General features: G+C 45.4%; 7 protein-coding genes across 8 annotated transcripts; 5 read left to right on the top strand and 2 right to left on the bottom strand.

Moving 5' to 3' along the window:
- The first annotated feature begins 743 nt into the window (after positions 1-743).
- LOC119561087 (protein enabled) lies at positions 744-4,052 on the top strand. The gene is made up of 6 exons (XM_037874963.1): positions 744-926; positions 2,177-2,293; positions 2,359-2,635; positions 2,693-2,850; positions 2,921-3,010; positions 3,324-4,052. The coding sequence occupies exons 1-6, from the start codon at positions 744-746 to the stop codon at positions 4,050-4,052; spliced, it is 1,554 nt and encodes a 517-aa protein (XP_037730891.1).
- Positions 4,053-4,369: 317 nt separating this feature from the next.
- Positions 4,370-5,256, top strand: LOC119561089. The gene has a single exon (XM_037874979.1). It carries the CDS (start codon positions 4,479-4,481, stop codon positions 4,746-4,748), a length of 270 nt encoding a protein of 89 aa, XP_037730907.1. The 5' UTR covers positions 4,370-4,478; the 3' UTR covers positions 4,749-5,256.
- Positions 5,257-5,996: 740 nt separating this feature from the next.
- LOC119548630 (myb-like protein AA) lies at positions 5,997-16,696 on the bottom strand. Of its 2 annotated transcripts, XM_037856025.1 has the most exons (7): positions 16,562-16,696; positions 15,958-16,492; positions 10,979-11,242; positions 10,810-10,918; positions 10,345-10,482; positions 9,773-10,281; positions 5,997-8,163 (listed from the first exon to the last, which is right to left on the bottom strand). In XM_037856025.1, the coding sequence occupies exons 2-7, from the start codon at positions 16,055-16,057 to the stop codon at positions 7,733-7,735; spliced, it is 1,551 nt and encodes a 516-aa protein (XP_037711953.1). In that variant the 5' UTR covers positions 16,058-16,492; positions 16,562-16,696; the 3' UTR covers positions 5,997-7,732. The 2 variants fall into 2 exon arrangements, with proteins under 2 accessions (XP_037711953.1, XP_037711944.1); XM_037856016.1 differs by lacking the exon at positions 5,997-8,163 and having other exon boundaries at positions 8,374-10,281.
- Positions 16,697-18,100: 1,404 nt separating this feature from the next.
- Positions 18,101-21,495, top strand: LOC119556450 (ATP synthase lipid-binding protein, mitochondrial). Its single transcript, XM_037868692.1, has 4 exons — positions 18,101-18,149; positions 18,651-18,758; positions 19,810-20,014; positions 20,590-21,495. Exons 2-4 carry the CDS (start codon positions 18,711-18,713, stop codon positions 20,751-20,753), a joined length of 417 nt encoding a protein of 138 aa, XP_037724620.1. The 5' UTR covers positions 18,101-18,149; positions 18,651-18,710; the 3' UTR covers positions 20,754-21,495.
- A 363-nt stretch (positions 21,496-21,858) lies between these two features.
- Positions 21,859-23,117, top strand: LOC119563131 (G patch domain-containing protein 4). Its single transcript, XM_037876381.1, has one exon. It carries the CDS (start codon positions 21,915-21,917, stop codon positions 22,959-22,961), a length of 1,047 nt encoding a protein of 348 aa, XP_037732309.1. The 5' UTR covers positions 21,859-21,914; the 3' UTR covers positions 22,962-23,117.
- LOC119563132 (probable rRNA-processing protein EBP2 homolog) lies at positions 23,107-24,348 on the bottom strand. Its single transcript, XM_037876382.1, has 3 exons — positions 24,190-24,348; positions 24,046-24,129; positions 23,107-23,989 (listed from the first exon to the last, which is right to left on the bottom strand). Exons 1-3 carry the CDS (start codon positions 24,253-24,255, stop codon positions 23,216-23,218), a joined length of 924 nt encoding a protein of 307 aa, XP_037732310.1. The 5' UTR covers positions 24,256-24,348; the 3' UTR covers positions 23,107-23,215.
- A 153-nt stretch (positions 24,349-24,501) lies between these two features.
- On the top strand, positions 24,502-26,882 carry LOC119563425 (protein zwilch). Its single transcript, XM_037876810.1, has 4 exons — positions 24,502-25,669; positions 25,730-26,216; positions 26,276-26,530; positions 26,591-26,882. The coding sequence occupies exons 1-4, from the start codon at positions 24,554-24,556 to the stop codon at positions 26,656-26,658; spliced, it is 1,926 nt and encodes a 641-aa protein (XP_037732738.1). The 5' UTR covers positions 24,502-24,553; the 3' UTR covers positions 26,659-26,882.
- Positions 26,883-27,167: the final 285 nt, after the last annotated feature.

Below are 27,167 nucleotides of genomic sequence, written 5' to 3'. Positions count from 1 at the left end.
TGTAGCTATGCAACATATTAACCACCATGACGACCTAGTGGAATAGTTTTGGACATGGCCAAAGAGTTTTATGTTGCGACGGGCATGGCTGATATGGAAATTGGAGCAAACAAATACAGTTTGGCAGTGTGTGTTGGCTGGCACATGGGGCGTATGAGTATTGCTTAGGCTTCCAAGAGCTTTTCATTTTAAAACATCAACAAGTTTCGGATTTAATGGCACGCAATGCTGCAGTAGCCCTCACTTTCCTTTCCGTTTTATTAAAACAAAACATCACGAATCAGGTTAAGTTAAGGCAGCCGTGGCATAATTTTCCAGGCAATATAAAGTAAATATATTTTATGTCCAGGCAGACGAGCAAAGTGGAGCAGGCGAACCTCGTGTCTAACTGGCGAAATATTTAAATAGCCAAACCAAATTAGCTGAGGTTCCGATAAATCCTTCGACTTGTCTTCAAGGACAGACGACCGAAGTGTGCCTTAACCTAGGTTATAAATAGTCGGGCGCGCTGCCTAGACAACCGACCCATCATCCGTGGCCCCTTAGTGCCTGGCACGGCTGTGGATACGGATCCTGGCAGCCAGTTCGGCGGTTAAACGGCCTGGCCAGGACACGAGACCGATTCAGTAACGCGGCGTTTGCTGAACGCAGCGCTACTTCCGTTCTCCTTTCTCGTTCTCCCAGCTCCAGTTCCCCAGATTTTCATAGGAGATATATAAGATATAGCTGGAAAGTCCGGAGCTATGACGACCAGCGATGAGATGGGCATGGGTGGCAACTTCTGCCACGACCACATCCAGCATCCGCTGATGTGGTGCGACGAGAAGAAGCGTCTTGTGGAGCGGAAGAATGCCGAAGAGAGTCTTCGCATGTGGCGGCGCAGAAAGGCGGAGGAGTGCGCCCGCAAGGAGAAGGACAAACAGGAGGTGGGTAACAGTGCGTATTAGTGATATTTGATGGCTTATTGGAGAACAGTGCGTAGGAGTAAAATTTATACTGAAATAATAAAAATAGGTGTCAGAAAGTATACTACAATATGTGATTATGAACTTTTACAAAATTCCGACGAGATACTTTTGGACTTCTTTAAAAGTGACTACCAATATTAATTGTTTGATTTTGGAATGCTCTAACTAAAACTCAAAATGAAATTATTTTAATCTTTGTAACTCTTTAACAATTTTGAAATTCCAAAGTTAAAAGTAAAAATCAATTGTTCTACACTTAAGTTCTCTCAACCCTCGAATAAACTTTCAGAAAAGAACCTATGTCAATCGAAAAACATCTCGAACCTTCACCCACGCGATAGTTGCAACTTTGGCTAAGTTCAAAGACCTTCCCCAAGCAAATAATAAAAAACATGTAATACATCCGCCTTCACGGATTTGGTTCAACAAACCCTTTGACAATTTCGACTTTGGTAATCAATTCACCTCTCTCTCGGCTAAATGCCCAACTAAATGCCAGTTGGGCACTCCTGCGAGTCCTTGCGTGACTGGAATCCTGGCTGATTATTTGGCTACCTATCACAACCTGCAGCTGTGTGAAAGCGCCAGTCGAAATGTGGGTGAAAAAAATCAGTGAAATGCAAATCGCCGTTCGCTGCAACTATAACAACAACCTACAAACAAAGTTCGTGGGCAAAGGGTAGCAGGCATTTCAGGGAGTTTGCCAATTTCCGTCAACAAACAACGCCACACTTCGCGGGGTGACACGACGAGGTGGGTTGAGGCAGTCTGGAACCATAAATAGGCTGCCACCAAATCAATAAGACATAACTCGGTGTTGTAATCGTCCTGCGGCAGTATCTTACTAGCAGAGCAGGTATTAAATTCCACAATTTTTGTGTTCAGAATTAACTTTGTCAAAGTAGGTCGAGTTACATAATTTAAAAAATCGCTCTGATCTTATGATATTCCAATAAATCTAAAAAAAAAAGAATTTAATTCTGCATAGTCCCCTAAAGATTAATCTTTTCTGTTTTTGAATTGATTAAGAGAAATGGAAGTTTTGAAATCACTTATAAGGATGCCAAAAAGTAGGCAGTGAAAAGATACTGCTGTTCATATCGTTGCATATTTCTCGACACTTTAATACATTATTTCTTAAACTTCGGAGTATTTAAGTTATATTTCCCATAACATTCTATTGATACCTATCCACTTATTTTAACCAGTACTACGACCTGTTTCACCAACATTGTCCTTGGGGTCGACCAGGCGGTGGTGCTCCCAACGTGGAGGTGCGCCGCAAGGATATCACAGCAGTGGGACTTCACTCCACGCCCACTGTGGTAAGGATTTCCGTCCCCCAAACACTAATAAAATATAATATTATAATAATTTAAATTACCAATAGACCACTGCCCACCGGCTGAATCTGCTTCAACCGTGTCGCTACAACGACTTCTTCTCGATGCAAAAAAAGTGCCACAACAACCCGCTGGCCGCCTACCATCACCACCACCACCATGCCCCGCCTCCTCCACCCCCAGGTGGGCGGCTGGGCCACGCCCACTCCGTTCACCACCTGCAGGAAAGCGGACCCAGGAGCAGTACCGTAACCATTTGCGAGCGGGAGATTCCCCACAAGCCCGGAGCTGGAGTTGGCGTGAATGTGGCCAAAAACGCCAACGGTGAGAGTCTTCACATCGAGCTGAAAGAACATCCTTCAATGTCGTTTCGCAATAAAGGCCATGTGGACATAGAGTTGCGATACAAGCCCTCGCCTCCGTGCAAGGGCAAGCCCCTGCTGGAGAAGATCGTGGTCAGCGAAAGCGAGCAGCGGTGTCCTTTGCAGGAGAAGCTGGCCTCGCAGAAGAAGCGCCTGCAGGCCAAGCTGGAAAAGCCGGTGAGCGGCACTTATTACGCCTTATGGTGCATATTTTTACTGATCCACTATTATTTTGTCCACTTTCTAGCCCTGCAAGGAGCCCTGGGGCAAGGCGGGTCCTGGCGGCAAGCCCTGGCGGAGTCCCAAGGAAGTGGGCCACACTTTCATGAAGTCACTGGTGAGTTAAAATGGGTTTAAAAATGTCCACACAACCAACCAACTTGATCAAGCTGATTAACAGTGAGAACTATAGTTTGCTTGTTATAAAAGATTTTTCAAATATTCATACAAATCTCTTTAAAATTGTGATTCCAATTCCATTAGAGATGCCATAAAAATCTGTTTAGATTTTAAAAGCCTGACAAAGGTGTCTAAAAGTATGCTTCATCCTTGCAATGCCTACTTTTAGAGGAACAAGCAAAGAGGTTCAAACCTCTAGATTTTTCTGAAGCAAAAGCTTACCTGGAAATTTAAAATTGTGCATTTTTCAGGGCTGGACGAACAAGGAGATGCTGAAGGAGCTGGATCAGGACAACCCAGTGACCCCGGCGGAGAAGAACACGTTCCGGAAATCGCGACCCGCAAAGCCACCAAAGCCGCAGCGTTGCTGTGAGATGTGCACCTGCAACTGCCCCGCCATGCAAAAGAGTCCCCCGAAGCCATCTCCACTTTCGCTGCCCATTCCGCCGGGAAAGAAGTGTCCGGGTCCGCCAGGACCGCCATGTCCGCCAGGTCCGCCACCCGGGAAGACCCTGCACCACCTGAGGCCGCAGGACTGCGGGGGAAAGCCCATCAAACTGTGCCCCCGGATGGCCGCCCGAGGTCCGTGTCCCGGGAGCACCAGCACCGCCACTCCGGAGGCCAGCACCGCCGGAGGAAATGGAGGACCCTATGTCGAGGGCGGCGGCGTGGAGCTGGTTCCGCTACTGGCCCGAAGGCGTGGCATGAACCGACCCATCTCGCTCTCCAGCACGGATGTGACCAAGAGGACGCCGTCCCACGATAGGTACGCATCCAAGCACAAGCATCCACCAAAGAACTGTCAGCTGACCACCAGCAAGATCAAGTGCATCAACAGCATCATCAAGAACATCAGCCACATGAAGCGGCTGCCCAAGAATCTGAACTGCAAGCTGCAGTGCTGCAGTTGCGATTGCCCCACGGCCTTGGCCACGGGCTGCTGCCTCAAGCGGCTCACCCTGCACATTCGCCAGGCTTAAACAAACCATTTTCCCCTAGTCCTGATCCCCTCCTGCTCTCATAGTACCATATTACCACAGTACCCTTCCCCACTCCGTTTCTCATTTGCTTGCTCTGTGCTGAATGTATACCGAAAATGAAAATGAAAATCCGCTTGACCCCCTCTGTTTTTTAAACCCCTGTTTTGATCTCGCCCATGTTAATGGTTTCTCTAATCCCCCACTTCTCCCCGGATTCTCATCCAGCAAGAAAATATCCATTGTAATACAAGTGAAAGTATAGCAAAAGAGCAAACCAATAATCTCACCAAAACCAAACAAACTGCAACAGCAAAATCCAAAATCATAATACCAATCCAATCTTCTATGTATCCCCGTCCGAAAATCGAACTGAAAAATCGCTCTGAAATTCGAAAATCCAAATACTGAAAACTCGAAATGATTTAAATGAAACTAAAATATTGCTGCCCACCAAATCGACCGACAACCAGGATTCAAACCGCCGCCGACATGCGCTATCTTCACGATTTGAATGTCCAAATATCGCAGAACCGTCGCTCCCACTCCGTTTCCAAGCAAATGGACAGGGATCTGTGCAACCAGCACTTCGACACCTTCGAAACGTTCTGGGGAAGACCAGGACACGGTGCCCGGGGCGATAAGATCAACAAACTGAAACTGGACAATCTGCTGTACGGAGCCAGCGAGTCGGCCTAAGGTCAAGGATACCTGGATGGTCAAGGATACCCGGGGATATTCCCCCCTCACCAATGCACTGGCTCGTAGTTTGTGTGCTTCAAGACATCTGCTCAGAAATCAATCGATGCCAAGGTCCAAAAAGAAATAAGAAAATATTACAAGCGTTGATATGGTTATTTCGGGAATGAAATGAAAAACTGTTTTTTCAAAACGTTTAATACTTGTATTCCAGAAATATTAATATCAACCTTGTACCATTTTCACTGTCTCTGCATAAATTTTGCCAACTTGCTTCTAGTAAGTTGACCAAAGTTTTAAATAGGTCATTTGTAATAACATATTGGGAGAATAAATTAATGTCAGTAAAAGCTAAATCACTTTGCTAGCTAAATTTAGTTAGTTTTATAAATACCAAATATTAAGTAAGAACGATCTAAGAACCCCCTAAATTTGTTTTAATTTTAAAATATTTAAAACTAATTTGGTTTCGATTCCTAAAGCTAAAATATTAATTCAAAATTCAAGGGTGCCGTTCAAATTTTTGTAGATATAAGTATACAAATACCTTGTAAATACAACGCGATCAATTGTGCAAGAAAAATTAATAAAATAATGAATCAAAACTCTTATGTTACTATCTTTGTAAAACTGCAAAATATTTATTGTCGAATTGTTAATCCTTATTATTTTCCCAGGCCCTTTTAATGTTTGTTCTCATTATATTAAAAAGGTGAGAAGAACCCACCCCGCATCCGACGAGTACATGCCGGAACCCCAAATTAATGCACTTTTTACTCGAGTTGTTTTTTGAAGGACATTTTTATTATACATATGTTTATGTAGTATGTAATAGATCACATAAAGCAAAAAGAGAATATTTTACTACATTTTGTTGTTGTTGTGGATGATAATGTTTTTTGTGGCTTATATGGATGCATCATTCGAGTTTTCTGCTCCATTTTTGTAGCGACTTCTCCGGGTCGTGTTGATGCGGATGTCGATGATTTATGTTAAGAGTTCAGTTAATTCTCTACGTATTATTACGATTTTAGTAAATTACAATTACAATACATTATATAGTACACAGTATGTAGGTAGAGTACGAATACGTCAACTATTCATTTAGATTTTTATTAATTTTCTGGATTTTGTGATTTTTTTATTTAAAAGTTATTCCATTTTATTAGTTTTTTTGTGTGTGGTTTTGTTTTTTGTTAATTTTACATACATATATTAAATATATTTACGAACATAACAGCAGTCTTATTTAAAATGACATACTCAATTTATTGTTTTCATTAGAGGGTTTTGAGTTCATTATCCATTTTGAAAGTTTGAATGCGAGTGAGCAGATAGGGATACTGGGAAAATATCCGCTGCCTGAAAACTCGCTGGGGCTTCGGAGGACCGAAGACGGTTTCCGTCTATATAAAAGTTGTTTGGCTAAACTAGGGCGATCCGTCTGGAGTCGCTTAAGCGTGAGGTCTTAAAGATATTGTATTTAGATGTAAGTATGCATCGATAGCTAAGTGTTATATCTATTAGGGACGCTGAACTATTTAGTTTAGTTGTGATTAATTTTTAAGACGCTGGGCGTCTGCGAAATGCGCTCTGAAAAAGTTTTGTTTTGTTTTTTTGTTTTGTTTCGATTCGTTTTGTTTTGGCGGCTGACTAAATTGATGTAGGTATACTTGATGTAAATATCGTGTTAAAAATTTCATTTGTTTTTGTTCTGTTTGAATGCTTAAGGAACCCGATTCTGCTAGGATAGGAAGTTCGATCGAATTTAGAGGCATGCAATGAAATACAATCGTCGAGAGTATGCACAAATATATTTTCGTATTCATATCGTATATTTTGTATTTGTTTTGTTGGGGACTTTACACTTAGGGACGTTCGAACACTATAAATAAACAATTACAATACATGCACGGACACACTCACACAGCTACAGACGTATGCTCTGTTGTATAAATAATAGCGTAATTTATAATTATAATACTATAACTACTGTAGAGTTATTGTGGCTCCTAAGTGGAAACGCCTCCTGGCTTCCCCTAAATTTGTAGCTAACTAGTTTATGTTTGAAATATTCGACATTTATAAATTGTTGCTTCTCCGTTTTTTCAATCGGCTCGCTAGAAGTTGCCTTGGCAAGTTCGCGACCTATAATTTTCCTAACTCAAATGGTTCACACGAAAACGTTTTCCGTTTCCCTGCTCCATTCCCTCCTTCAACTGTGGATCTCTTTTAGACAATTTATGACTTTTGAATTAAAATTATTTAATCGACTGGTTGGGGGAACCCCCTTTAGTAAGATTTCATTGAAATTGTACAGGGGGAGAGTAGTTTCTAAAGTTATAAATATAGGGTTCGGGGATTCCACCAACCAGTCGGTTACAAAGTTTTCGTTTTTTATGCGTGTATAAAATCAAAAATTTAATTTAACTACAATAATGACTAGTTGAAGAAAATTCTCCAAATGTATTTACTAAAATTTTATGTCGTGTATAATTAATCCTTTTTTTTAGAATTTTTTTGTTTTGTTTTTGCTTCTAATTTAAAAATTATCTAAAGCTGTTTTAGAGAAGCTTTTCTAAGCAGGCCTGCTTTATATGGTTGAGATTAGTTTTAATGTTTTTTCTTTGTGGGTGATTTTTTTCATAATTGCGAAATGCATGGAATTTGTTTTTTGCATTCTGTGTTATTGCATTTGGAAGCCAATGGAAATTCTTGCTTCTGGTTGCCTTGTCTTGGAAAACTTCTCTAAGGATCTTAGCGCGGCGCCCAACCGCCTCACTTCTTGGTTCCCTCCTCCTTTAATTGCTGCAGCTTCTGCATCCTTTCCCCATATCTGCCTTATTGACGAATCCTCTTTCTCCGCCTCTCGTCCGGTTTTGTTAGTCAGTTAGTTACTACTTCATCACAGCCAACTCTCTTGCTTCTCAGCGGCGCCCAGCGTTTCCGCCTCTCCCGGTTGCACATCTCATCCGATCTGCCGATCAGTTGATCGTTTTCTTGTAGAGATTTTGGTGTATGTGCTCGTTTTGCAGCGCGCACATTTGGCCCACAGCAACCGCCCGCAAGCCACCGCCTCCTCCAGATCCGCCGGAAAGGCCCACCTCGGATTGGTGTCCCAGGGCTGTGGCCACTCCTCCGTCGCCGCCCGATGAACTGGACACCGTTTTGCCGGCCCTCAGGTTCAGGAAGAACTTCTCCTTCATGGCCAGTGCCGAGTACTTGTGCTCAATGAAGTTGGGCGAGATCTGCATGGGCAGGGAGTTGCCGGTGGTGGCTGGCTTCGCCGGGGCGATTGCTGTGGACCTCTTGTTCACGGACAGGACCGTCGCCGGCGGCTTGCTGGAGTCGCTGCTGCTGTGGTTGCTGTTCGGATTGCTGAGGTTGCTGTTGTTTGAGCAGGAGTAAGAGGTTTCTGCAATAGGTAGAGAGAAAAGGAAAAGAAGTAACGAAAAACATAAAATAAAATCAAAACAAAACAAACGAAACGGAATAAAGAGTACCCAAAATTCGATAGAGTTGAAATTGGTAAAAACTAGGACATAAGTTAAAAGTATTGCACGGAGTCGGGGTCGTCTTAAACTAATGAGCAGACTTTGAATATCCGAGTAGATGTGTGGGTGTGTTTTTATATATATCGTATAATTAAATTCAATTTGCTAGAGCTTAGAACATAAATAATACTTGGTTTTAGTCGAATACGAATAGTCACTAAAGCTAAAGCCGAGATTAAATAAGTTGTATGTGGTAGTGCTAACAATAATTGAAGTGTTCAGTTGGAAATGAATTTGAAATTTGCATTTTGCTGGGTTTTTATTACAATTGTTGCTCGTGCTTCGTCTGTGTGGTGGTGGTTTTGTTTTTAGCCTAATTAAATTAAGAGGAGATCAGCAGTTGTAAATAGTTTAATACAAGCATGATAGTCATACATACAATTAAAGGTGATTAAAATTCTCTCTTCTAAAATTATACAGATTTAAATATTGCACAATCAATGCGATTTGTGGGGTTCTTTTCCTTCAGTTTTATGATACAATAGTATTAGTTGATGGGGTCGAGGGTCTAAACTAAAAACAAGTAAGCAGTCTACGAAATGTTTCCAAATGGGTGTTTTGGTGAGTGAGTGGGTCTGTCTGCCCCCTAAGATCGGCACTCTGGCGACTCCAGAGTGTCATTCGTATACGGAGGAGCTGGTCAATGTGGTGCCTTGGGTGGTTCCAGCGTCAGTTTTCGGTGCATCAGTAGCTGCTTGAGTATAGGCTACGTCTCTTCGTTGACGGCGCCAGCGCCTACAACTTCAATGCCCGCCACGGTTGCTCCACTCATGTCCTCCTTGCAGTCCGTGATGCTGGCAATCGCCGCAGCCACGCTCTCCGAAATGCCATCGCTCTGACCCTCGTCCGTGTCCATGGGCTCCAGCAGCTCCAGCTTGCCCTTCTTCACCAGCTGCTGCTGCTGCTGCTGTGGCGTGGGCGAGCTGCTCTTGCTGCTGTTCCCGCTTATACTGCTCGTGGGACTGATGGGCAGAACATGGTGTTGCTGCTGCACCTGCTGTTGCTGCTGCTGGTGTTGTTGCTGCTGCTGCTGCTGCACCTGTTGCAGCAACTGATTCGGCTCCTGCAGCAGCAGTATGTTGGTCTTCTTGGCCAACGAGGCCACCAGCGCCTGCTGCTGTTGGCTACTACCATTCGTGGTGGTGAAGGTCAGCGTCTGAGTGTTTTTGGTGGGTGAGGTGGCCGGCGTGAGAATGCCCAAGTTGACCAAATTGGGTAGTGGCTTGCTGCCATTGAGCACAGTTTGGCCATTGGCAGTTGTCTTGTTGTGCTGCTGCTGCTGGTGCTGTTGCTGCTGCACAATGTCCATAGAGGCGCCACCGTTGGCCACATTTGTGGCCAGCTTAAGTATCTTGCTGGCTGTGGCATTGGCAGCCATTAGATTGCTAACAGACTTGGCTGTCGGCGTGTTGTTGGCTTTAATGGATACTAAACCGAGTGTGCTGCGCATTAAATTGTTGTTGCTGTTACCTGTTGCAGTGTTCTGATGGAGTTGCTGCTGCTGTTGTTGCTGCTGCTGCTGCTGTTGCTGGGTGGGAAGATTGGTCAGGGTGACCACATTCCCGGCGCTGAGCTGCTGCAGGACATTCCCGTTGCCAGTGAGAATGGCAGTGTTGCTGGTTGTGTTGCCCCCATTATTGCCATTGTTATTCCCATTGGACAGGCTGCTGCTGCCTCCGTGACAACTGCTGGCGCTGCTCGACATGTTGCTGATGCTCGAAGGACTCAGGGAGCCCAGCGATTGCGACGGAGAGTTGCTGCGCTGGATGACGGGCGGCGGGTTCGGATTGGAGGAGGTGTTGCTGCTGCCCACGGGCGTGGCCGACGCACTGGCGCCGTCGCCAATGGCCAACGCGTTGGCCAGCTGGGCGTTCAACACGCTGTCCGGCTGCGAGTTGTGGGTGTGCAGAGCGTGGTTCTTCAGGCCCTGGGCCGTCTTGTAGCTCTTGCCGCAGTGACACTTGTAGCCCTTGCGAACTCTGTGGAACATAGAACTATCAGCTTCCAGTTTACCAATCAGTTTTAGTCGGGGCTATCGTTACCTTCCATCCTTTTTGTGGCCATTCTTTGAATGGTACTTGATGCCGTTGACGTTCTTGTAACGCTTTTTGCATCCCGGAACAGGGCAGGCGAAGGGTTTCTCGTTGCCGGGCGTGCCGTTGTTTCCGCCACCGGAATGCCTGTTTAAAATAACCAGAGTTGGTAAATAACTAGGTTAGTGGGTGTATATTGCATAACTGTTTTAAAAAAAACTAAGATTAGTTGTTTTTCATCATATAAATCATTTTAGTGAATGGTAGCAATGAATCACAAATTCTAAATTGTGACCAACCCTGCGATATCACTATAAGTTTAGTTCGTTTTTGGGGATTTTGTCATAAGAGTAACTCATTTGTTCAAAAAATAAAAAAAGCGGACTACACTTAGAGCGCTATTTATATGGCGTTTATAAAAGTAAATTTCAGCAAATGTGGCATACTTGAGTACTTAAATAAATATCAACGAACCTGCTGCCATAGCGCATGATAAACTCGGAGCTGAACTCCTCGGTGGTCCAGGAGTCGTTGCTATCCTCCGACTCCGTGACCACCATTTCGTCCTCGTCCATTTCGCTGCCTGAGTGGGTTAAGAATCAGGAATTAGAGTCAATTTATAATTGCTTACAATCTCACTCACCTGTGGGCGTGGTGCTGCGGTTGGACGAGGACATACTGTAGCTGTGGTGCTTGATGGCCAGCTTCCGCTTGAGCTCCACATTGCCATTTCCGTGGCCGGCGGCATTGGAGCCGCTGTTGGTCGTCGGTGGGGCGGTGTTGTTGCTGGCCAGGAAGGAGCCCGCCTCCTTGCGGGTCTCCTCGGTGATGAAGCGCAGGACGTAGCTCAGGGGCAGGCAGGCAGGCTGGGCCTGCTCCTTCTGTTCGACCACCTTGGGGTCATAGTCTGCAAGAAAGTTAGCCAGGTTATTATACATCATAGAACATTCCCCAAAATCAAAACCACTTTCAATTGTAACGTTCTGCATAAAACCGGTAATAATTATGGAGCCAGCTAGAAAGTTACCGAAGCGGGATTAGCTAATTAAGAATTCCCTTTCGAGTCGGGATCGAAATCCGAACCGGAATGCGGGCAGTCAGAACAACTGAAACCTGCATCCCAAATTCGTCGCCAACCGCTGTGTTTGCACTGGAACAAGTTCACAGACATTCAAGAGACCCACAGCCCGGGCAATTTATTATTAAAATGTCGAAATAAGTAAATAGCGAGAGTGCACGTACCGGGAATGGTATGGCGACGAATTTAGTGCGCCTGCTGACGCATTTTCCGAGGGGGTTCGTGGGGGGATGGGGCACGGGCACTACGGAGTACCAGGAGGAGCACATGGCCTGCTCTATAGCGTAGGTTCATTATCTTATCGCCAGAACAAGCATAAGCCCAAAGCTTGCTTAATCGGCGAGTGCATAATAACAGGTACCTCCCCTTTTGCGTCTCTATTTACTTTTCGATCCATGTGTGTGCGGGGCAACCTAACCTCCATGAGCACGCTTTATTTCCCAATTGAATCGTTTTGGTGCGTAACTGTGTCAGCCATTCATCATCTTCGCCAGTGGGCATTCGTCACTTGACTGCAGTAGCAGTTAACGGGGGGCTGCTAAACGATAAAGTAACATCCATCGATCAGTTGCTGATCTCACAGATTGATTGCCACAATGCAGTTTGTATAAAACTAGATATTCGATCTCAATTCGAGTAATAGAATGGGGTTGGATTGAAATTGGGCCTTACTTTAACTGTCCCGCAGACTGAAGAATTCGCGTTAATGAATTTAACAGGGGCTGGTGGCAAACCATTAGGGTACAAAATTCTAAAGCATCTTATGGCTATGAATTGAACTCAATTTTCATTTCATATAGGATCTTGTAGATATTAGTGACTTTATTAGTAATCAGTGGGAGCACTGCATTTCCGACCAGGCGATAACAGTTCGATAACGTTGCACTTTAATTGCAGCCAAACGGAAAACATATGCCGCAAATTGGCTATTATGCGAAACATATGCTTTCAGCTAGTAACTCCCCCCGCTTTTTGGGTCGCTTATCAGGGCGAAATGCGATTAAAAACATTTGCGGCAATGATTGCGGAGCTGTCTACGTGCCGGGCAATCGATTGATGACACATACGGACATGCGGGGGTACGGACAGTCATATGTGCGTAATAATTCCACGTACTTTGGGTAGCATTTCAGTACCAATTCGCCTTGAACATTCGCAAACTGAGACTGCAACTACATACATATGTGAGCTGACGAAATCGAAGTGCCACGCCCCTCATCCTCTCGAGAACACGGCGACATTTGTCAACGGTCAAATCAGTTCACCCGGTTCGGCCTGGGTTTTTTTATTTCTGCTCCGCCTCCATTATTGTTATTATTATTTTGTTGTTGATAACCCCAGACATTCACGACTTCTCTGTAGGTGACTTTCTGCTCTTGCCTCGGCGCTTGTGTGTTTATCAAATCGAGTATTTTACAAACAACTTTTAAACAAATAGCATTTATACAGCGCCTAGCTGTATATACAGACAAACAAACCCACGTCGTATATCGTACTTTTTCGCATTTCAGAAACAAAATAAACGCAGATCCCTCTCTCTTTTGCACTCGTGTGACTCATGCACTTGTTGCAGAATTTTAAAAAAGATAACAAATGTTTTTTCCGCTTGAACATGCGGTTTCGGTTTGTTTTCATTTCGGCAGCTGTCTCGAAAACTTTCCAATAGCTCTGAAGAGCAGTTCGTTTGAAATTTGATAAACGCCAGTCGTCGACAGCAGCGAAATTATGTTGACATTGCAAGTGCAGGGACCCTTTGGGCGGGGTCATTATGTTTTAACCCATTAAACTGGCTCGGAATACATTGCAAAAGGTTTTAGCAATACCCCTACTAATTTCGTTGTTACACTCGTGTTTAAAGTCTGACTAATCTTTTTCAAGGTCACAGGGTTTGCAAGATCTTTTCTTCAGATTCAAATTCAGAATCCAAAAGCAACTTATTCCAAGTAATGAAACTGACTATAATCTTCATACTGTGACACATATTTTCAAGTCTTCTGACTGCTAATTTGTATTCCTTAAGTTTGGGGAAATCCCGCCATAAAGACACAGACGTCTTCTAATACCAAATCCCGGGAATTATGTGGTAAATCCATAAATTTATATGGCAACTGTACTCAATGCTTGAAACCCTCAAGTTTGTCTGGTTAATCCAATGATTTATCTGGGGATTTTAGTAAGATAAGTGAAACTGTGCTCTTCACTCGACACAATATGCGAGATACTTAGTTTTGCCACAAAGAATTTTAAATACATATTGTTCATTGGGATATGTTGAAATATGATTCGGTTATTTATATGGCAATCACATAATACAGATAATATATATTGCAGTGTTGTATGAGTGAAATGTTTAATGGTTTCTTGTTAAATTTTTGAGTTCCCTGAAGAAAACCATAAATGTTCGACAGGTGCAGAGGTACTTTTCGAGCCCATCTACTCAGTGGGTTAACGGCGGCATATCGCGTTTCGCAGCTGGTTATCGAAATGCGAGTGCAGTGGAGACAGGCGTGTGCCGCAAACACACTCATAAAGAAGTAAGCCCGGGCATTTTCGGGACGCAAACACAACAGGTGCCTGGCAACTGTGAAAAGGACAAACCTGAAGGTCTCGCCCGCTTTTTGCGTTGTCATGCCAACCCAACCGAACCGAATCGAATCGAAGCGAGGCGACAACGCCCAGCGAGTCCTGATAACAGGCGTACATCCATCCATCCATACATATATGCCCTGCCATCCGGAGGAGAGCCCACGCATCGAGTGTCCTTCGAGATAATGAAATGATGGGCATTTATAAGCCCCAGAACAGCTCGCTCACGTAATGGATACGCAATGGAAGCGGGGGATGCGGGTTTTCGGGGGTATTTGATATCTGGGCCCGAGCCTTTTTGGGGGTGGCAGTTGCCAAGTGGGCGTATGCTCGAGCCTGGGCCTTATGTAATGCCCCGGGACACAAAAGGGGGTGGTGGTTAGGTGGCAAAGCCTGCCCGGGCAGCCATTTTATATGTTTGCAAGTGTACGTGTGTGTGTGTTGACCGTTATCACGCAGCAGTGGCAACAACAAAACAGCTGCCAACGTAACTGTAAGAGTCAGCTGAGCAACCCCTCTGCTTTCTCTCTCCAACCCCTCACATTTAGAGTGTGTGTGTGCTGTGTGAGAGAGCCTGTTTATACACAGAAAGAAAAGTCAATTAGATGTGATATTTTAATAGTTACATACAGCATTTCGAACCTGATACCAGCATATGCCTGCACTGAGCTTTAAACAAAGTTAAGTGGTGCACGATCAAAGCCTTTTCTCCATACACTGATGATCTAATCTATTAAATCACCGTGATTCCACTAATTTGTGATTGTTTCTTCAAATTCTATTTCAGTTTTATATACCAATTTGGAAGATGACAGAAATGCCTCATTTCCCAATGCATTCAAACACTTAATTTGTCTATTGAAATATATTTTTAGGAGTGGGATCTATTACCAGAGATTTATAGGAAATATTTTTGTTAAAACAGAATTTCAATTAAATGTAAATCTGCAAGAACAACTGCCTATTTGGCATCTCACGATATTTTTCCCAGTGTAAGACGCCCGGCCTGTTGGGAAGGAATAAATAAAGCCCGTTAACGGTTAACCCACCCCCAAGCCCCTGTTTTCGTAATACGGCAGCACTACCGAGCTTAACTCTATTGATTTTCCCCCTCGAAAACCCAGCCCCTGCCCACCCTCCCCGCCCCCTGAACACTAAAATTAGAAATTGTTTATTTCAGCCGGTAAAAGTCCAAACACACATACAAACTCGCACAACCTGGAAATGATTAATTGGAAGCCCACGGGAGTCACGTGGACGGGAAAGTATCGATTGTGCGTGTGGGTGGGTGGAAAGTGGGGTGCGGAGTGGGGGGAAATGGGGAGAGTTTCCCACTTCCAACTCCGATTGCCAGATGCGGATGCGGATACACCTGCCCTGGAAACCAGAAGCCAAGAACCCAAGCCAAGCCATGCGGACAGGTCAAAAAAAGGGCGCTCAACTCGCCGGTTTCCACTACAACAACAACTAGATGCTGTGCTGGCCTTCCAAACACACGCACACACTCGCACACAGATAAACAAGGGGTATTGAATGGATCACCGGCTTTTTTGCTTTTGTTTTGCTTGTACTGCCCTCTCGCTCGCACGCGCACTTTCCAGGCGGCCGCACCGATCACCGAATGCTGTACGCGCCTGGAAAACAGGGCGTGTGTGTGCAGTGCATCTGTGTGCGTGTGGGCACAGGTAGCCACTTCCAGGCTTCCAGCATCGATTTTGCCATTTAAAGTGCAATAAATGCTGAATGCAAAATGCAAAGTGCAATTCACGTTATGAAAACAACCACGAAGCCATTTACACGCACACACGCACCCACCGCACTCGCACACACCTTTGCCCCGCTTCGCTCTTCTATTTTATTTATTTATGCCGCGGCGAGTAAATAAAATAAACAAAACACACCGAGAACATCACGCGACGGTCAAATGATAGCGATATTTGCGTTATTTACGATTTTACCTATGTGGGTGTCCTCGATGTGGGAAATCAGATCGCTCAAGCTCGGAAATGTGATGCCGCAGCCATTGTACTTGCAGACGTTGATCAGGAAAACGGCCATAATATATACTGTATTATCATATATATGTGTATATATATCACGATTCCGAGGCGAACGAATGTGGCGAGTTATGTAAAAAAACAGCAACTAAATCGGGTGGCTGTTGCAGTGTGGCCGGTCAGCAGTGCGGCGAAAAGGCCATCTTCCAGGGCGGCACTGTCGGTTAGCCGGTACTCGCACCACTTCCAGTGGGCAGTGGTGACTTTCGGTTATGCGGCGTTTGTCCGCGCGAATACTGTTTGTTGGCGATACTTAATCGCGACGATGGTCAGCAGCCGGACATTTTTGGCCAAAAACTCTGTTTTTCTGCAATTGCGGGGGTGTCGGCTTATTTTCCTTCGCCTTTCTGCTCCTCTCGGTGTGGTGTGTTTCGGTCCTCTGGCGTTCCCCACACACACACACACTCATGCGCAAGTGCTGTTATGCAATTGAGGGCTGCAACATTTTGGGGGCGTTACTGGGCTTAGCCGACTTCGATGGCAAATGAATAGTCAATGTACTCACAGCATAATGTGCTTCGATCGAGTTGCCTTTGCGGTCGCAGTTGGGTAATTAAAACATAATTTAAACCGATGTGACGTAGACACAAACACCGACGTCCAACGACGCGTTATGCTGCGTTTGTGGTGGTGTGCGTGACAGTGGGGAGTTGGCCAGAAGCCAGGGCTGCACTACCGGGTTAATTGGCCAATCGGCCGTTAGCGAGTACACTTTATCACATGATCCGGTTTTTGAACCTCAATGTCAGTGGTCACTGTAAAAAAAAAAGATTCAAATGTTCAAATTCGGTCTCGATTTCACTGTACTCGATCTTTACGGTTTCAAGATTAAATAGTTCTCGATTGATAATAAACATTCTCGCTGTCAAGATAATTGTTCTTGATTCCAAGTCTGTGCTGGCGGTAGCACAGTTCCTAAATAACATTTAATCGTTCTTCCGCTAACTTCTTGTGTTAATTTAACTAGGTATGTTGCCATATTTTGATAGGTATCGCACACTCGTTTAATCAGTAGGCGCGTTGGAAAAAAAAATCTGCTCTAGGTACCCGCTAAATACGATATTTTTAAATAACCTTTAAATATTAAATCAAATCGCAAATTCATTGGTACAGCCTAAATATATTAAGAACCATTGCCGTACCAGTTCTTTCAACGTGTTCAAGATTTCCACTGTGTCATGCCAGAGCATCCTGTAAAATGTTCCCATCAAATTCGTGGTACATCAAATCAGACAAAAGTATTAGCTTTGTTAATTTGAAGCTTGGAGCGTTCCCAACTTAAGAGATGAGACCACAAACATTGCATTTAAATGTCAATGATGTTAATAAAATCTAAAAAAAAATGAAATAATATATATGTATAACGATACTGTTGGGACCGCGCGACCGAGTAAAAAAAAAGTGGATGCGGCGAGAGTATAAGCCAGGACTTCCAACTAAATTCGGTACTGAACGAGTTGAAACAGCTTTATTTAAATAAAAAAATCCAGCTGTTTAGTGATGAGGATTTTCGACCCCTTTATATATTATATACAATTTATAATTATAAAGTATTTCTAGCATTTATTCTTTTACACTGGAGAGCCCTCGCCAAGGACTAAAAGGAAAATAAGGAAATATGGTAGAAAAATAAAGCAACTCTGCGTTTTCTTGCTTTTAACAGCATTTTATGTGCTTAACAGCACTCGTTAAATTCTGTTAATGGGGCTGTGCCACTAACCATTGCGGCTCGTTTTTGGTGAATCTTTTTGCTGTACAATTACTGTACTGCTGTCTTATTAAATAACAATATTTTTAATTTTTTTTATTTTATTGAGTTCTATTTTTAAATGTTATTTATTAGAAAACGGCAATATATTTCAAAAGTATGCCAGCCCTGGTTTCCGTTATTTGGTTTGTGCCACCACTGAAACCAATCAAAGCTCCAAACCATGGATCGGGTCTCCAATGAAAATGGTATTTCTGGTATTTTCCAGTATATAAAAACGCCGTGTTGGTATTTTTCCTACCACCCCCAGGCAGCCACACGTGCACCCCCCAAAAGCCACCGAAATTGTCAAATTCGTTTTACTGTTGTGAAGGGTTTGTTCGAAGTGAGTTGCTTTCTCCGGGGGCTTTTCTTTCCCCTCCCCGTCCGGCGGAGCACCCCCCATCGGTTGTTGGGTAACAGCCGTGCAAAACGCCTCAGAGGGCCTGAAACGCGGAAAAGCCTACTATCAGTGAAGAACCGAGTGAATTTTCGCCAAATAGAATGCGAAACGTGTTTGATAATCCGTCGCCATCTTGCGGCACACTCACACACACACGAGCATGTGCCTGTCAGGTTTGCGGTGGTGTGCGTGTGTGTCTCGAGTCGTTGCGTCACTGGAAAAGTCGGAAAATCAGAAGATTTTCAATTTGAAAAGCCAGCGAATCGTTTTTGATTGAGAACTAAGCAGAGATCGATCAGCGAGTCGAGTGAAAATCCGGTGCGAAGGCAGAATTTTCGCTCGTTACGTAACTTCTCTGAGGCGGCGTGTGGGAAATGATATGATTGGAGAAATGACATCTTCCGCAACGAAAACTAACCGATATATCGTCTATATCTTTTGCAGAGCCGTGCGCTAGCTTCAATTTTGTCGTAAGCCTAACAAAAAAAGGAAAATCAACCGAAAATGTTCGTGTCGACAGTCTCTCGCATTGCCCCCGTTGCCAGGAGCGCCGTAAGTATCCCCTTTTTTGCGGTTCAAATTGTGCGAGATAAAGTTTACAAGGCGGTAAAGGAGATTACATAATTATAGTATCCGAAAAAGTGCATTGATTTTCCCGATTTAACCATTTACATGCCGCCTTGGCGTGGTGAACTTCCAATGGCCGCGGTGAGAAAACACATACGGCACACAGTTGCATAACTTTGAGGTTATGTGTGCGCCCAGTGGAAGCGAATAATTAAAAGCGAATAAACAGGAATAATCGGTCTACATCCAAAGGAACTCAGGGACCCAACTTTTATTTACGAATAACAGGCATCTTGACATTGTATAACACTTGGTGAAAGCATTTGATGTGATTCTTTGAGGTTAGAACCGGCGAAAGCTTTCCAGTGGAATGGTGAAAAAAGAGGGGAGCGGGGAAACTTAAATTGCCAATAATCGCCATTGTTTATAATATTAATGATGATAATCTTCAAATCGGGCCACTAACCACTGTGTAAGAACCAAATCTGAGGAACAACAAATGCTGCAGCCAAAGTGTCAGTTCCGAATACCACAGAAATTACTTAACGATTGCATAACTTGGCAATTACAGGAGATGAATGAACTTGGGCTTGGTGTATTTGGCATGATCTGCCTACATATGGCTAGTAATGCCCTAGCAACGGAAATCATCCATAAATAGTATTTACTTTTATAGTTCAGTGAAATCTCTTGGTAACAAAGGGAAATTTCTTGTACTTAATATTATCCAAGTGTGCTCTTATCAAGCAAGTTGGTAAACATATATGTATTATGTTTATCAGGGCTCAAGAAAATAATAGGGTTGCCTTTGAGTAGGTATTAAATACTAAAATATTATCAACTAATATTCATTAATTTTCTATATTTTAAATTAATCCATTTAAACAGCAACCGAATAACAGGAGAATAAGCTTCTAAAATACATATTTAAACAGATGGTATACCCCTTATCTCTGCCCTGAAACTTTATCTTGAGCAATAGCAATGCACGCCACACACTATTTCTTATATAATCACGCACATTTCCTCGTTTCAGCTCCTCGCCAACTCCAAGCAGTACCTGCGACCATTGAGCAGCGCCGTCATCAGCCAGAGCCAGACTTTGGCCGCTCAGAACACAACCCCAGTTGCATTGCTGCCACAGATCAGGTCATTCCAGACCTCGCCAGTCACGCGTGACATTGACTCGGCCGCCAAATTCATTGGCGCTGGTGCCGCAACAGTCGGTGTCGCTGGATCCGGTTCGTATTGGTTTCGTTGGGCCGTGGATCATGTTCTCATAAGTCGCACAAAGAAGGGGATTCCCCAGGCTGCCTTTGTCTCCTTCTCCTCCAGTCAGTTGCAAACTAGCATCTGGGGCCCACACAACGAGTATCTGATTACTCTCCAAACCATTGCCCCGGGAAGGTCTGAGAATTGGCCAAGCCTGCTGTTTGTTGCGGCTTCATTTCCCAGCAGGAAACCTGTGTGATTGCAGGGCGAAAGTACCAGAAATCCTGTCGCCATGGTGTTGCCGTTGCCTTCGGGGAACCGCCGCATGGCTGGCATTGAAATCTTTCGTGGCCGGCGTTTTTAGTGCGATGTGCTGGCTGCCTTCTAGGCAGAACTCAATTCAGACTAATCTGTGACTGACTACTGGGAGAAAGGGGCCAAAAAGGAAAGCGGGGAAGCCCCTTGTCCCTCTATTCTTTCAAAGTCTATTGTAAACTTTCGGGGATCATCACTCACTCCTCCGATCTGAACATTTAACTAATACTTTGATTTTCTCTTTCTCCCCCTAATTCTCCGAACGACCGACAACGAACCAATACAACAGGTGCTGGTATCGGAACAGTATTCGGTTCCCTCATCATCGGTTACGCCAGGAACCCATCGCTGAAACAGCAGCTGTTCTCCTACGCCATTCTGGGCTTCGCCCTGTCCGAGGCCATGGGTCTGTTCTGTTTGATGATGGCCTTCCTGCTGCTGTTCGCCTTCTAAGCGCTCCCGCTGCACATCGATTGCTCGTCCTTGTTTCCTGCAATCGGGCGTGTGTGCAAGTCGCATGCGAACGAGAATAGCAACAAAACAACACTTCAAACAAACAACAACAACCAGAACAAGCAACACCTATGTTCATTTTCGATTATTAATGATAAAATGATTGATTGATTGATAGCAAACAAGAACATCCTGTACCACTATCTAATTATAAATACCAACAACCACATATAATACATGTAATTTTGTTTTTAAAAAACATGCGAGCGAGGAGAAGACCACACCTACTTTAAGTTGAACAACCGAAATATCAGGAGGAAGGATTGGATTGGATTGGATTAGCCCAGAGACCCAGACGACAAAGATTAAAATTAGATTTTAATTGAAGCAAGCTTCCGGCTCACCGAAAAACCCAGCCAAATCCTCGGACCAAGTCCAGCCATGTCCCACGCCCTCTGCGAGTCCCGCGGAGGATCTTCGTGCCCGCTGGCCAAGGCTCTCTCTCTCCCCACGAAGTTCTTGGACATCGAATCACGGCAAAAACACCCGGCGGCAGGCAATGCGTGGAGGTCCTTCTGCAAAATAACACCATGGATTTGCGAGTGTGTGGGCGTGGCTGGTCGGAAGTCCGACGGATCGTTGGGTTCAGCGACTTTTTTTGATTTTACTGTGGCGCGTACTGAAAATCCACATTGTTTTCTAGTATTTTGTATTCGAAAAATATCAGTTTCCTTTATGTAAACGCTGTTTTTGTTTATTGCCACTTAATATTTATTATGGAACATGTACTAAAAGTAGTAGTTGCTAACGAAATGAGCCGAAGAGCGCAGCTGAAATGTGAAATAAAGGAGAAATGAATGTGTAAAGGAGTTGACAATTTGTTTTTCTTTTGATTATTCCGGAAATTTGGTTTACTTGGTAGTTGATCTTATCTGGTGGAGAACCAGTTTTGGAAATTCAAGTTTTGGCGCCCAAATGCAGCTCTGCCTTATCTGGACCCAAGTCACCCTGTGATAAGCATTGGTGATCACCCTGTGGGGAATTCTAGTTATGGCAAAATTACTCATCGATAACTATGGCGGTATCGATAGCATTCACGCGGCAGCGGAGCGCCCATCTCCAGCGGGCAGCACGTGTGTTTTGTTTTGTTTTGAATTTTAAATGGATTTCGCCAGGAAGTTACTCGGAAAATACGGCTGGAAGGAGGGCGATGGCCTGGGCAAGAACAACACCGGAATCACAGCTCCGCTGAAGGCCAGCTTGAAGTTCGACAACGCGGGATTGGGAGCGGATCGCGCCCAGGAATTCAATGACCACTGGTGGGAGCGCTGCTTCAACGAGGCCGCCAGCAATGTGGAAGTCCAGATTCAGCGGGATGGCAAGGTGCTGACCTCCCGCAAGGAGGGCGAGGATGCGGTGGAGATCTCCACCAGCGGCTACTCCGCCCGGAAACTCAAAAAGGCCAAGGAGCAGCACGCTAGCGATGGAAGGGCCACCTACGATAACTTCCTACAGACCTCGCTGCTCACTCAAAACGGCGGCGAGGTGGAGACCGCCGGGCGCATCAATGTGGAGGACATCGAGGTCACCAAGGTGACCGTGCTCACGGACGAGGAACTGTTCAAGGCCTGCGGCGGCAGGACAGCGCACAAGGGAGCCCGACACGGGCTCAAATTGAGCGGGAAGATCGCCCGGTTGGAGCAGCAGGAGCGCGAAATGCTGGAGAAGCTTCAGGGCAAACTAAAGAATCCCCCCGAGGCCGATCCTGTCCAGAAAACCAACAGGAAAAGAGACTCAGCTGAAGAGATAGTTGTGGAAACACAGAAGGAAGCGGAAGATACAGTGGAGCTGTTTGAGAAACCCAAAAAGAAAAAATCCAAGAAATCCAAGGCGGAAGAAGAGTTACCAAGCGAGGAAACCCCAGAAGAACCTGTCCAAATTAAAAAGAAAAAGGATAAATCGAAAAAACCAGTAGAGGAAGTCATAGAAGATACAGAGAACCAAGTGGAGGAGCCTGTGAAGATAAAAAAGAAGAAAGCGGATAGGCTGCAAGAAGTGTCAGAGACATCCGAAGAAACAACCCAAGATAAGGAAACTGATGAGCCCCTGAAATCGAAAAAGAAGCGGAAAACCGGGGACTCCACCGAGGAAACCGAAAATCCCATAAAGAGCAAAAAGAAAAAGAAAAGGAACCAGGAGGAACTATAGTATAGTCTAGTCTAAAATAAATTATGTTACAACAAATTATATTATATACTTTGATTCTAAAGATGATGCCGTCTTTAACTTACAATTTGAACCTTGTATATACAATACATCAATTAATTATAAGTTCTAAATAAAACCAGCTGAATGCACATAAAATTGTATGTATTTATGGTTCTAAAATTTCTATACACGATTGGGGGCATTTAAAACTAGAGTTTGGTCACCTAAAGATAGTCTGCAATCCCTGATGGGGATTACTTTCTGCCCTTGGCCTTGATGCGTCGCGACTTGCCCAATCGTTTGTTGACCGAGGCGCCCGCCTTGACGCCCCGCTGCTTTCTGGAGGACTTTTCGCCATCCAATCCCGCGGAGGAGGACTTGGTGTTCCGCTTCAGGCCCTTCTTTTTGCCGCCGAAGCCGAACTTCTTGTTGCGCTTCTTGCGATTATCGGCGGACTGCTTCTGCTTGGACTCCAGAGCCTTGGCGTCCTCCAGGAAGTCGAGGTTCTTCAGCTTGCCCTTGCGGAACTTCTTGAGCTTGTCCAGCATGTCCTTCTTTTCGGCCTCGCGCTGCACCTTGGTCTGCTTGGCCAGCATCTTGCCCATCTTGCGCTGCTCGCGGATCTGCTTGATGCGCTCGGATTTGGCCTGTCCCTGCTGTTTGGCCATCAGGTTGGCGCGCACCTTCTGCATGTGCTCGTCCGACTTGGCCATCTCGGCGAAGTAGTCGTCGGGACGCCGCGTCTTGATGCCCAGCTCGTGCAGGCGGGGAATGGCCTCGAGGACGGCACTCTGCGCCTGTCGGTGGAAGAGCATCTCGCGCTTGAAGTCGTTTAGCACGGGATCCTCGTCGGGGCGGATGTAGGGCAGCTTGGCGTTGCCCTTGAAGAGGTTGGCCCGCTTCTGCTCGTGCTTCTCCAGCTGGACGGCTAGTTCCGGGGCCAAGGGAGCCAGTGTGTTGATCATGTCCAGGCGCTCCAGCCACGGCAGTTGCAGCTTTATAGCCTCTGTTTTGGCCAGCAGTTTGGTCTAAATGGTTGGGACATTAGTGGGTTGGAGGAGCAGGCTTCCGGCTGGACACTTACCACATCATTTACTCTGTCCCTCTGGCCATTAAACTCCACGTTTAGACCTGGTTTCAGGTCGCCTCGCTCAAATGCCGCTTGCAGCTGCACAAAATGTGGGATTTTTGTATAACAGAGGGTTTATTTTTATGGGTTCTTACTCACCTCAGCATCTGAGTTATCCCCTGAGTCGTAGCCCGAGGCACTGTCCTCCATTTCAAAGTCAGACATGCTTAAATTAGCTAAATTAAAGTGGCTCCCAAAAAAGAAAACAATTTCAACACGTGCGGGGATGGTTTATCGATAATTTGTCGGAACCTATCGGGGGACATACCAAAATAATACCAAAAATATACCACAAGTATTCCAAACGGTCTCACTAAAGTGCGATAGCTTAGCGGTGACACATTTTAAAAAGACCGTTTGTGAGACAGCGTGTACACACACCCATCGATTGAGTTTTGGGCCATCTCTAATTCTGCGCTTGGCTTTTTAAACACTCCCGCTTTTTTGCCAAGCGAACTTTAATATGTCTTCCGCGAATTTGGCGAATGTTTACGCGGAGCTGATGCGGCGATGTGGCGAGTCCTACACGATCACCTACGGAGCGCCACCCACTTACCTGGTGAGCGCGGTGGGACCCGCGGAGGCGGGCAAGAAGATCGTGCTGGTCTTCAAGGAGGATCGCAGTGGGTCAGTGGCCAGGATCCGGGCCGCGTCCTCGATCACGCCCACGAAGGCGTCACCAAAAACTGAGGGCTCCGCGGACTTGGATCTCACGGGGAGTCCCTTGAAGGACGACTGCCTGGTGGACGCCATAGGCGACCTGTCCATAGACCTCCAGCTGGAGCACTCAAATCCCTGGAAGCTGGAGGAGGAGTACCAACGAGGAGTCCCTGTGGACAAGGCCAGGTCCATCGTGTGCTCCGAGTTCCTGCAGCTGGCTGAGGGACTGGGATCCGTGTGGTTCCTGTGCGATGGCAGCGATCCCGCTCAGACCCAGTTGCTCCAGTATGAGTTTAACCCCACGCACTTCTCCCTGGGAATCCTGAGCTATCAGGGCGTGTTCCCCGCCTACCAGGTCAACTCGCAATCTCTGGTGCGACAGCATGGCAAGGCTCCCGACGAAACGCTGATCGAGAACAGCTACCAGGTGAATTCCCACATGAGGCTGCGCTGCTCCTGGACCTCTAGTGCCGGGCTTCCGCTCCTGGTGAACCTCAACGACTGCGAGGTGTCCCTAAATCACACTTTCCGGGTGGGCGAATGCACCCCATTGACCCAGGACTTTATGAACCAGCTGCGCATTCTGGTCTTCATACGCGAGGACATCGTCTCCTACCACAAGGATGTCAAACAGGGCGTCTCCCGAGATCCCACCTACCGTTGTGGCAGCGGCATCGACATGTACGAGCTGCGGGATTCCATTAACCATACTATGACCGATGTTTCCGGCTTTATACATCGCTATAGCATCGGCAATGTGGAGTGCGACATCGAGGATGTGGTGCAGAGGGCCAAGGTGCGCCGGCTCACGGATCTCACCGACAAACTGTGGGAGCTGCTCAAGAGCTGCGCCTCCTACAAGGACCTCAAGATGGCCTTCAACATGCTGTTCCAATGCGCTACCCGCTGTAACATAGTGGTGAGTATATCTGGCTTATGATTAACATAATTCATTTTTTACATACAATACAAACCCTAGAACACCCCAACCAACAAAAACCGCCTGGCCAAGATTATCACCGAGTTGGCCAATCGCCGTTTGGCCATGCCCTGCCTAAGTGGCGCGGAGCCTTTGGAACTGCTGCTGGAGATTGGCCTGGAGAAGCTATACAAGGACTACGAGTTCATCTACACGGAGAGCAAGTTATGCAGCACCAATCTGCTGAAGGAGGACTCCAGCGAAGCGGCGAATGACGACGGCTCCCCGCAGAATTTGCCCCAGCTGCGAAAATCCCTGCATAATGCGGTCAGGGGGGATCCGATGCCGGGAGCAGGAATGCGCAAGACGTTGCTGCACCACCACGGCGCCGTAAAGTCGGAGAATGCAGGGGACGACGATGATGCCGGGTTTAAAAACAGCCATTTCGACGAACAGGAGAGCACGGAACGGGTCTCAAAGTTATTCCAAATCCACTGCACCTTGGAACACCTGCTGATGATGCACATTTACCTGAATCTGTCCAACGGTGAGGGAGGAAAAACGGCATAGGTTTTAGTTTTTAATTTATTTGTATTTGTTTCTCAGTTTATAACGATGTCTGCTCTGAACTGCTGAAGAGACCTCTCAGACTAGTGGAGTCCATTGATGATCAGCTGAGTGATGTGATGGACATCCGCCTGTCTGCCCACTACGTTAGAGATCACTTGGATGGCAAGGATCCCTACTCTCGACACATCACCATGCGCTCATACAATAAGTTCCGTGAACTAAAGACCACTTTCTATTTCAATTCGGAGAACATTTGTCCCCCAAATTTGGCTCAGTGCTTTCAGTGCGATGGTAGGTTACTTCTTAATTACATTATTTTCTATAGCCTTAGTAATATTTCTGTATTCGCAGACAAGGAGATGGTCAAGGAGCGCACATATCATTCATGGATATATCGCAAGATTCGTTCACTCAAGTGAAGCAGGCCTGTGATATGCAATTGTACATTTACCGTACAATTTTTAGCCTATTTAGGGATAGCTAGAATTTGTAAAAGGGCTCATTTTAATTTTGTAATACTTGTCATGTCTAACATCTGTCCGGAATGGGGGACTGCTATTTTCTGTACCCTTCTAAGCCCTATAAACTGTTAAATTATTTCAATTAAAGGCTTCTAGTAACCATTATTATCAACTTAAACCTATCCACGATATGTATTCATACTCTTATTGTTCCGCAATTCAATTGTTTGTGCTTGTTGAACACGCCTTTCAACGCGTTTTCACGAACCCCCAAAAAAGGCAGCAGTGCACACCGAAATCATGTTAAGCGAACTCGTACAAGTTTTAAGCCGACCCAGAGGCTGTTGCCGTTGCATTGGAAATCTTGAAAACCTGGCCGAAATCCGCTTCCGCCCTACTCGCACTTTTATTGCCGTGTTTTTGCTGGCCATATTCTAAACAAAGGCCAGAATGCACCAACATTTGGC

The sequence above is a fragment of the Drosophila subpulchrella genome, chromosome 3R, assembly GCF_014743375.2.
Source record: "Drosophila subpulchrella strain 33 F10 #4 breed RU33 chromosome 3R, RU_Dsub_v1.1 Primary Assembly, whole genome shotgun sequence".
In the NCBI taxonomy this organism is placed as follows: domain Eukaryota; kingdom Metazoa; phylum Arthropoda; class Insecta; order Diptera; family Drosophilidae; genus Drosophila; species Drosophila subpulchrella.
This window is presented reverse-complemented; position numbering and strand designations above follow the sequence as displayed.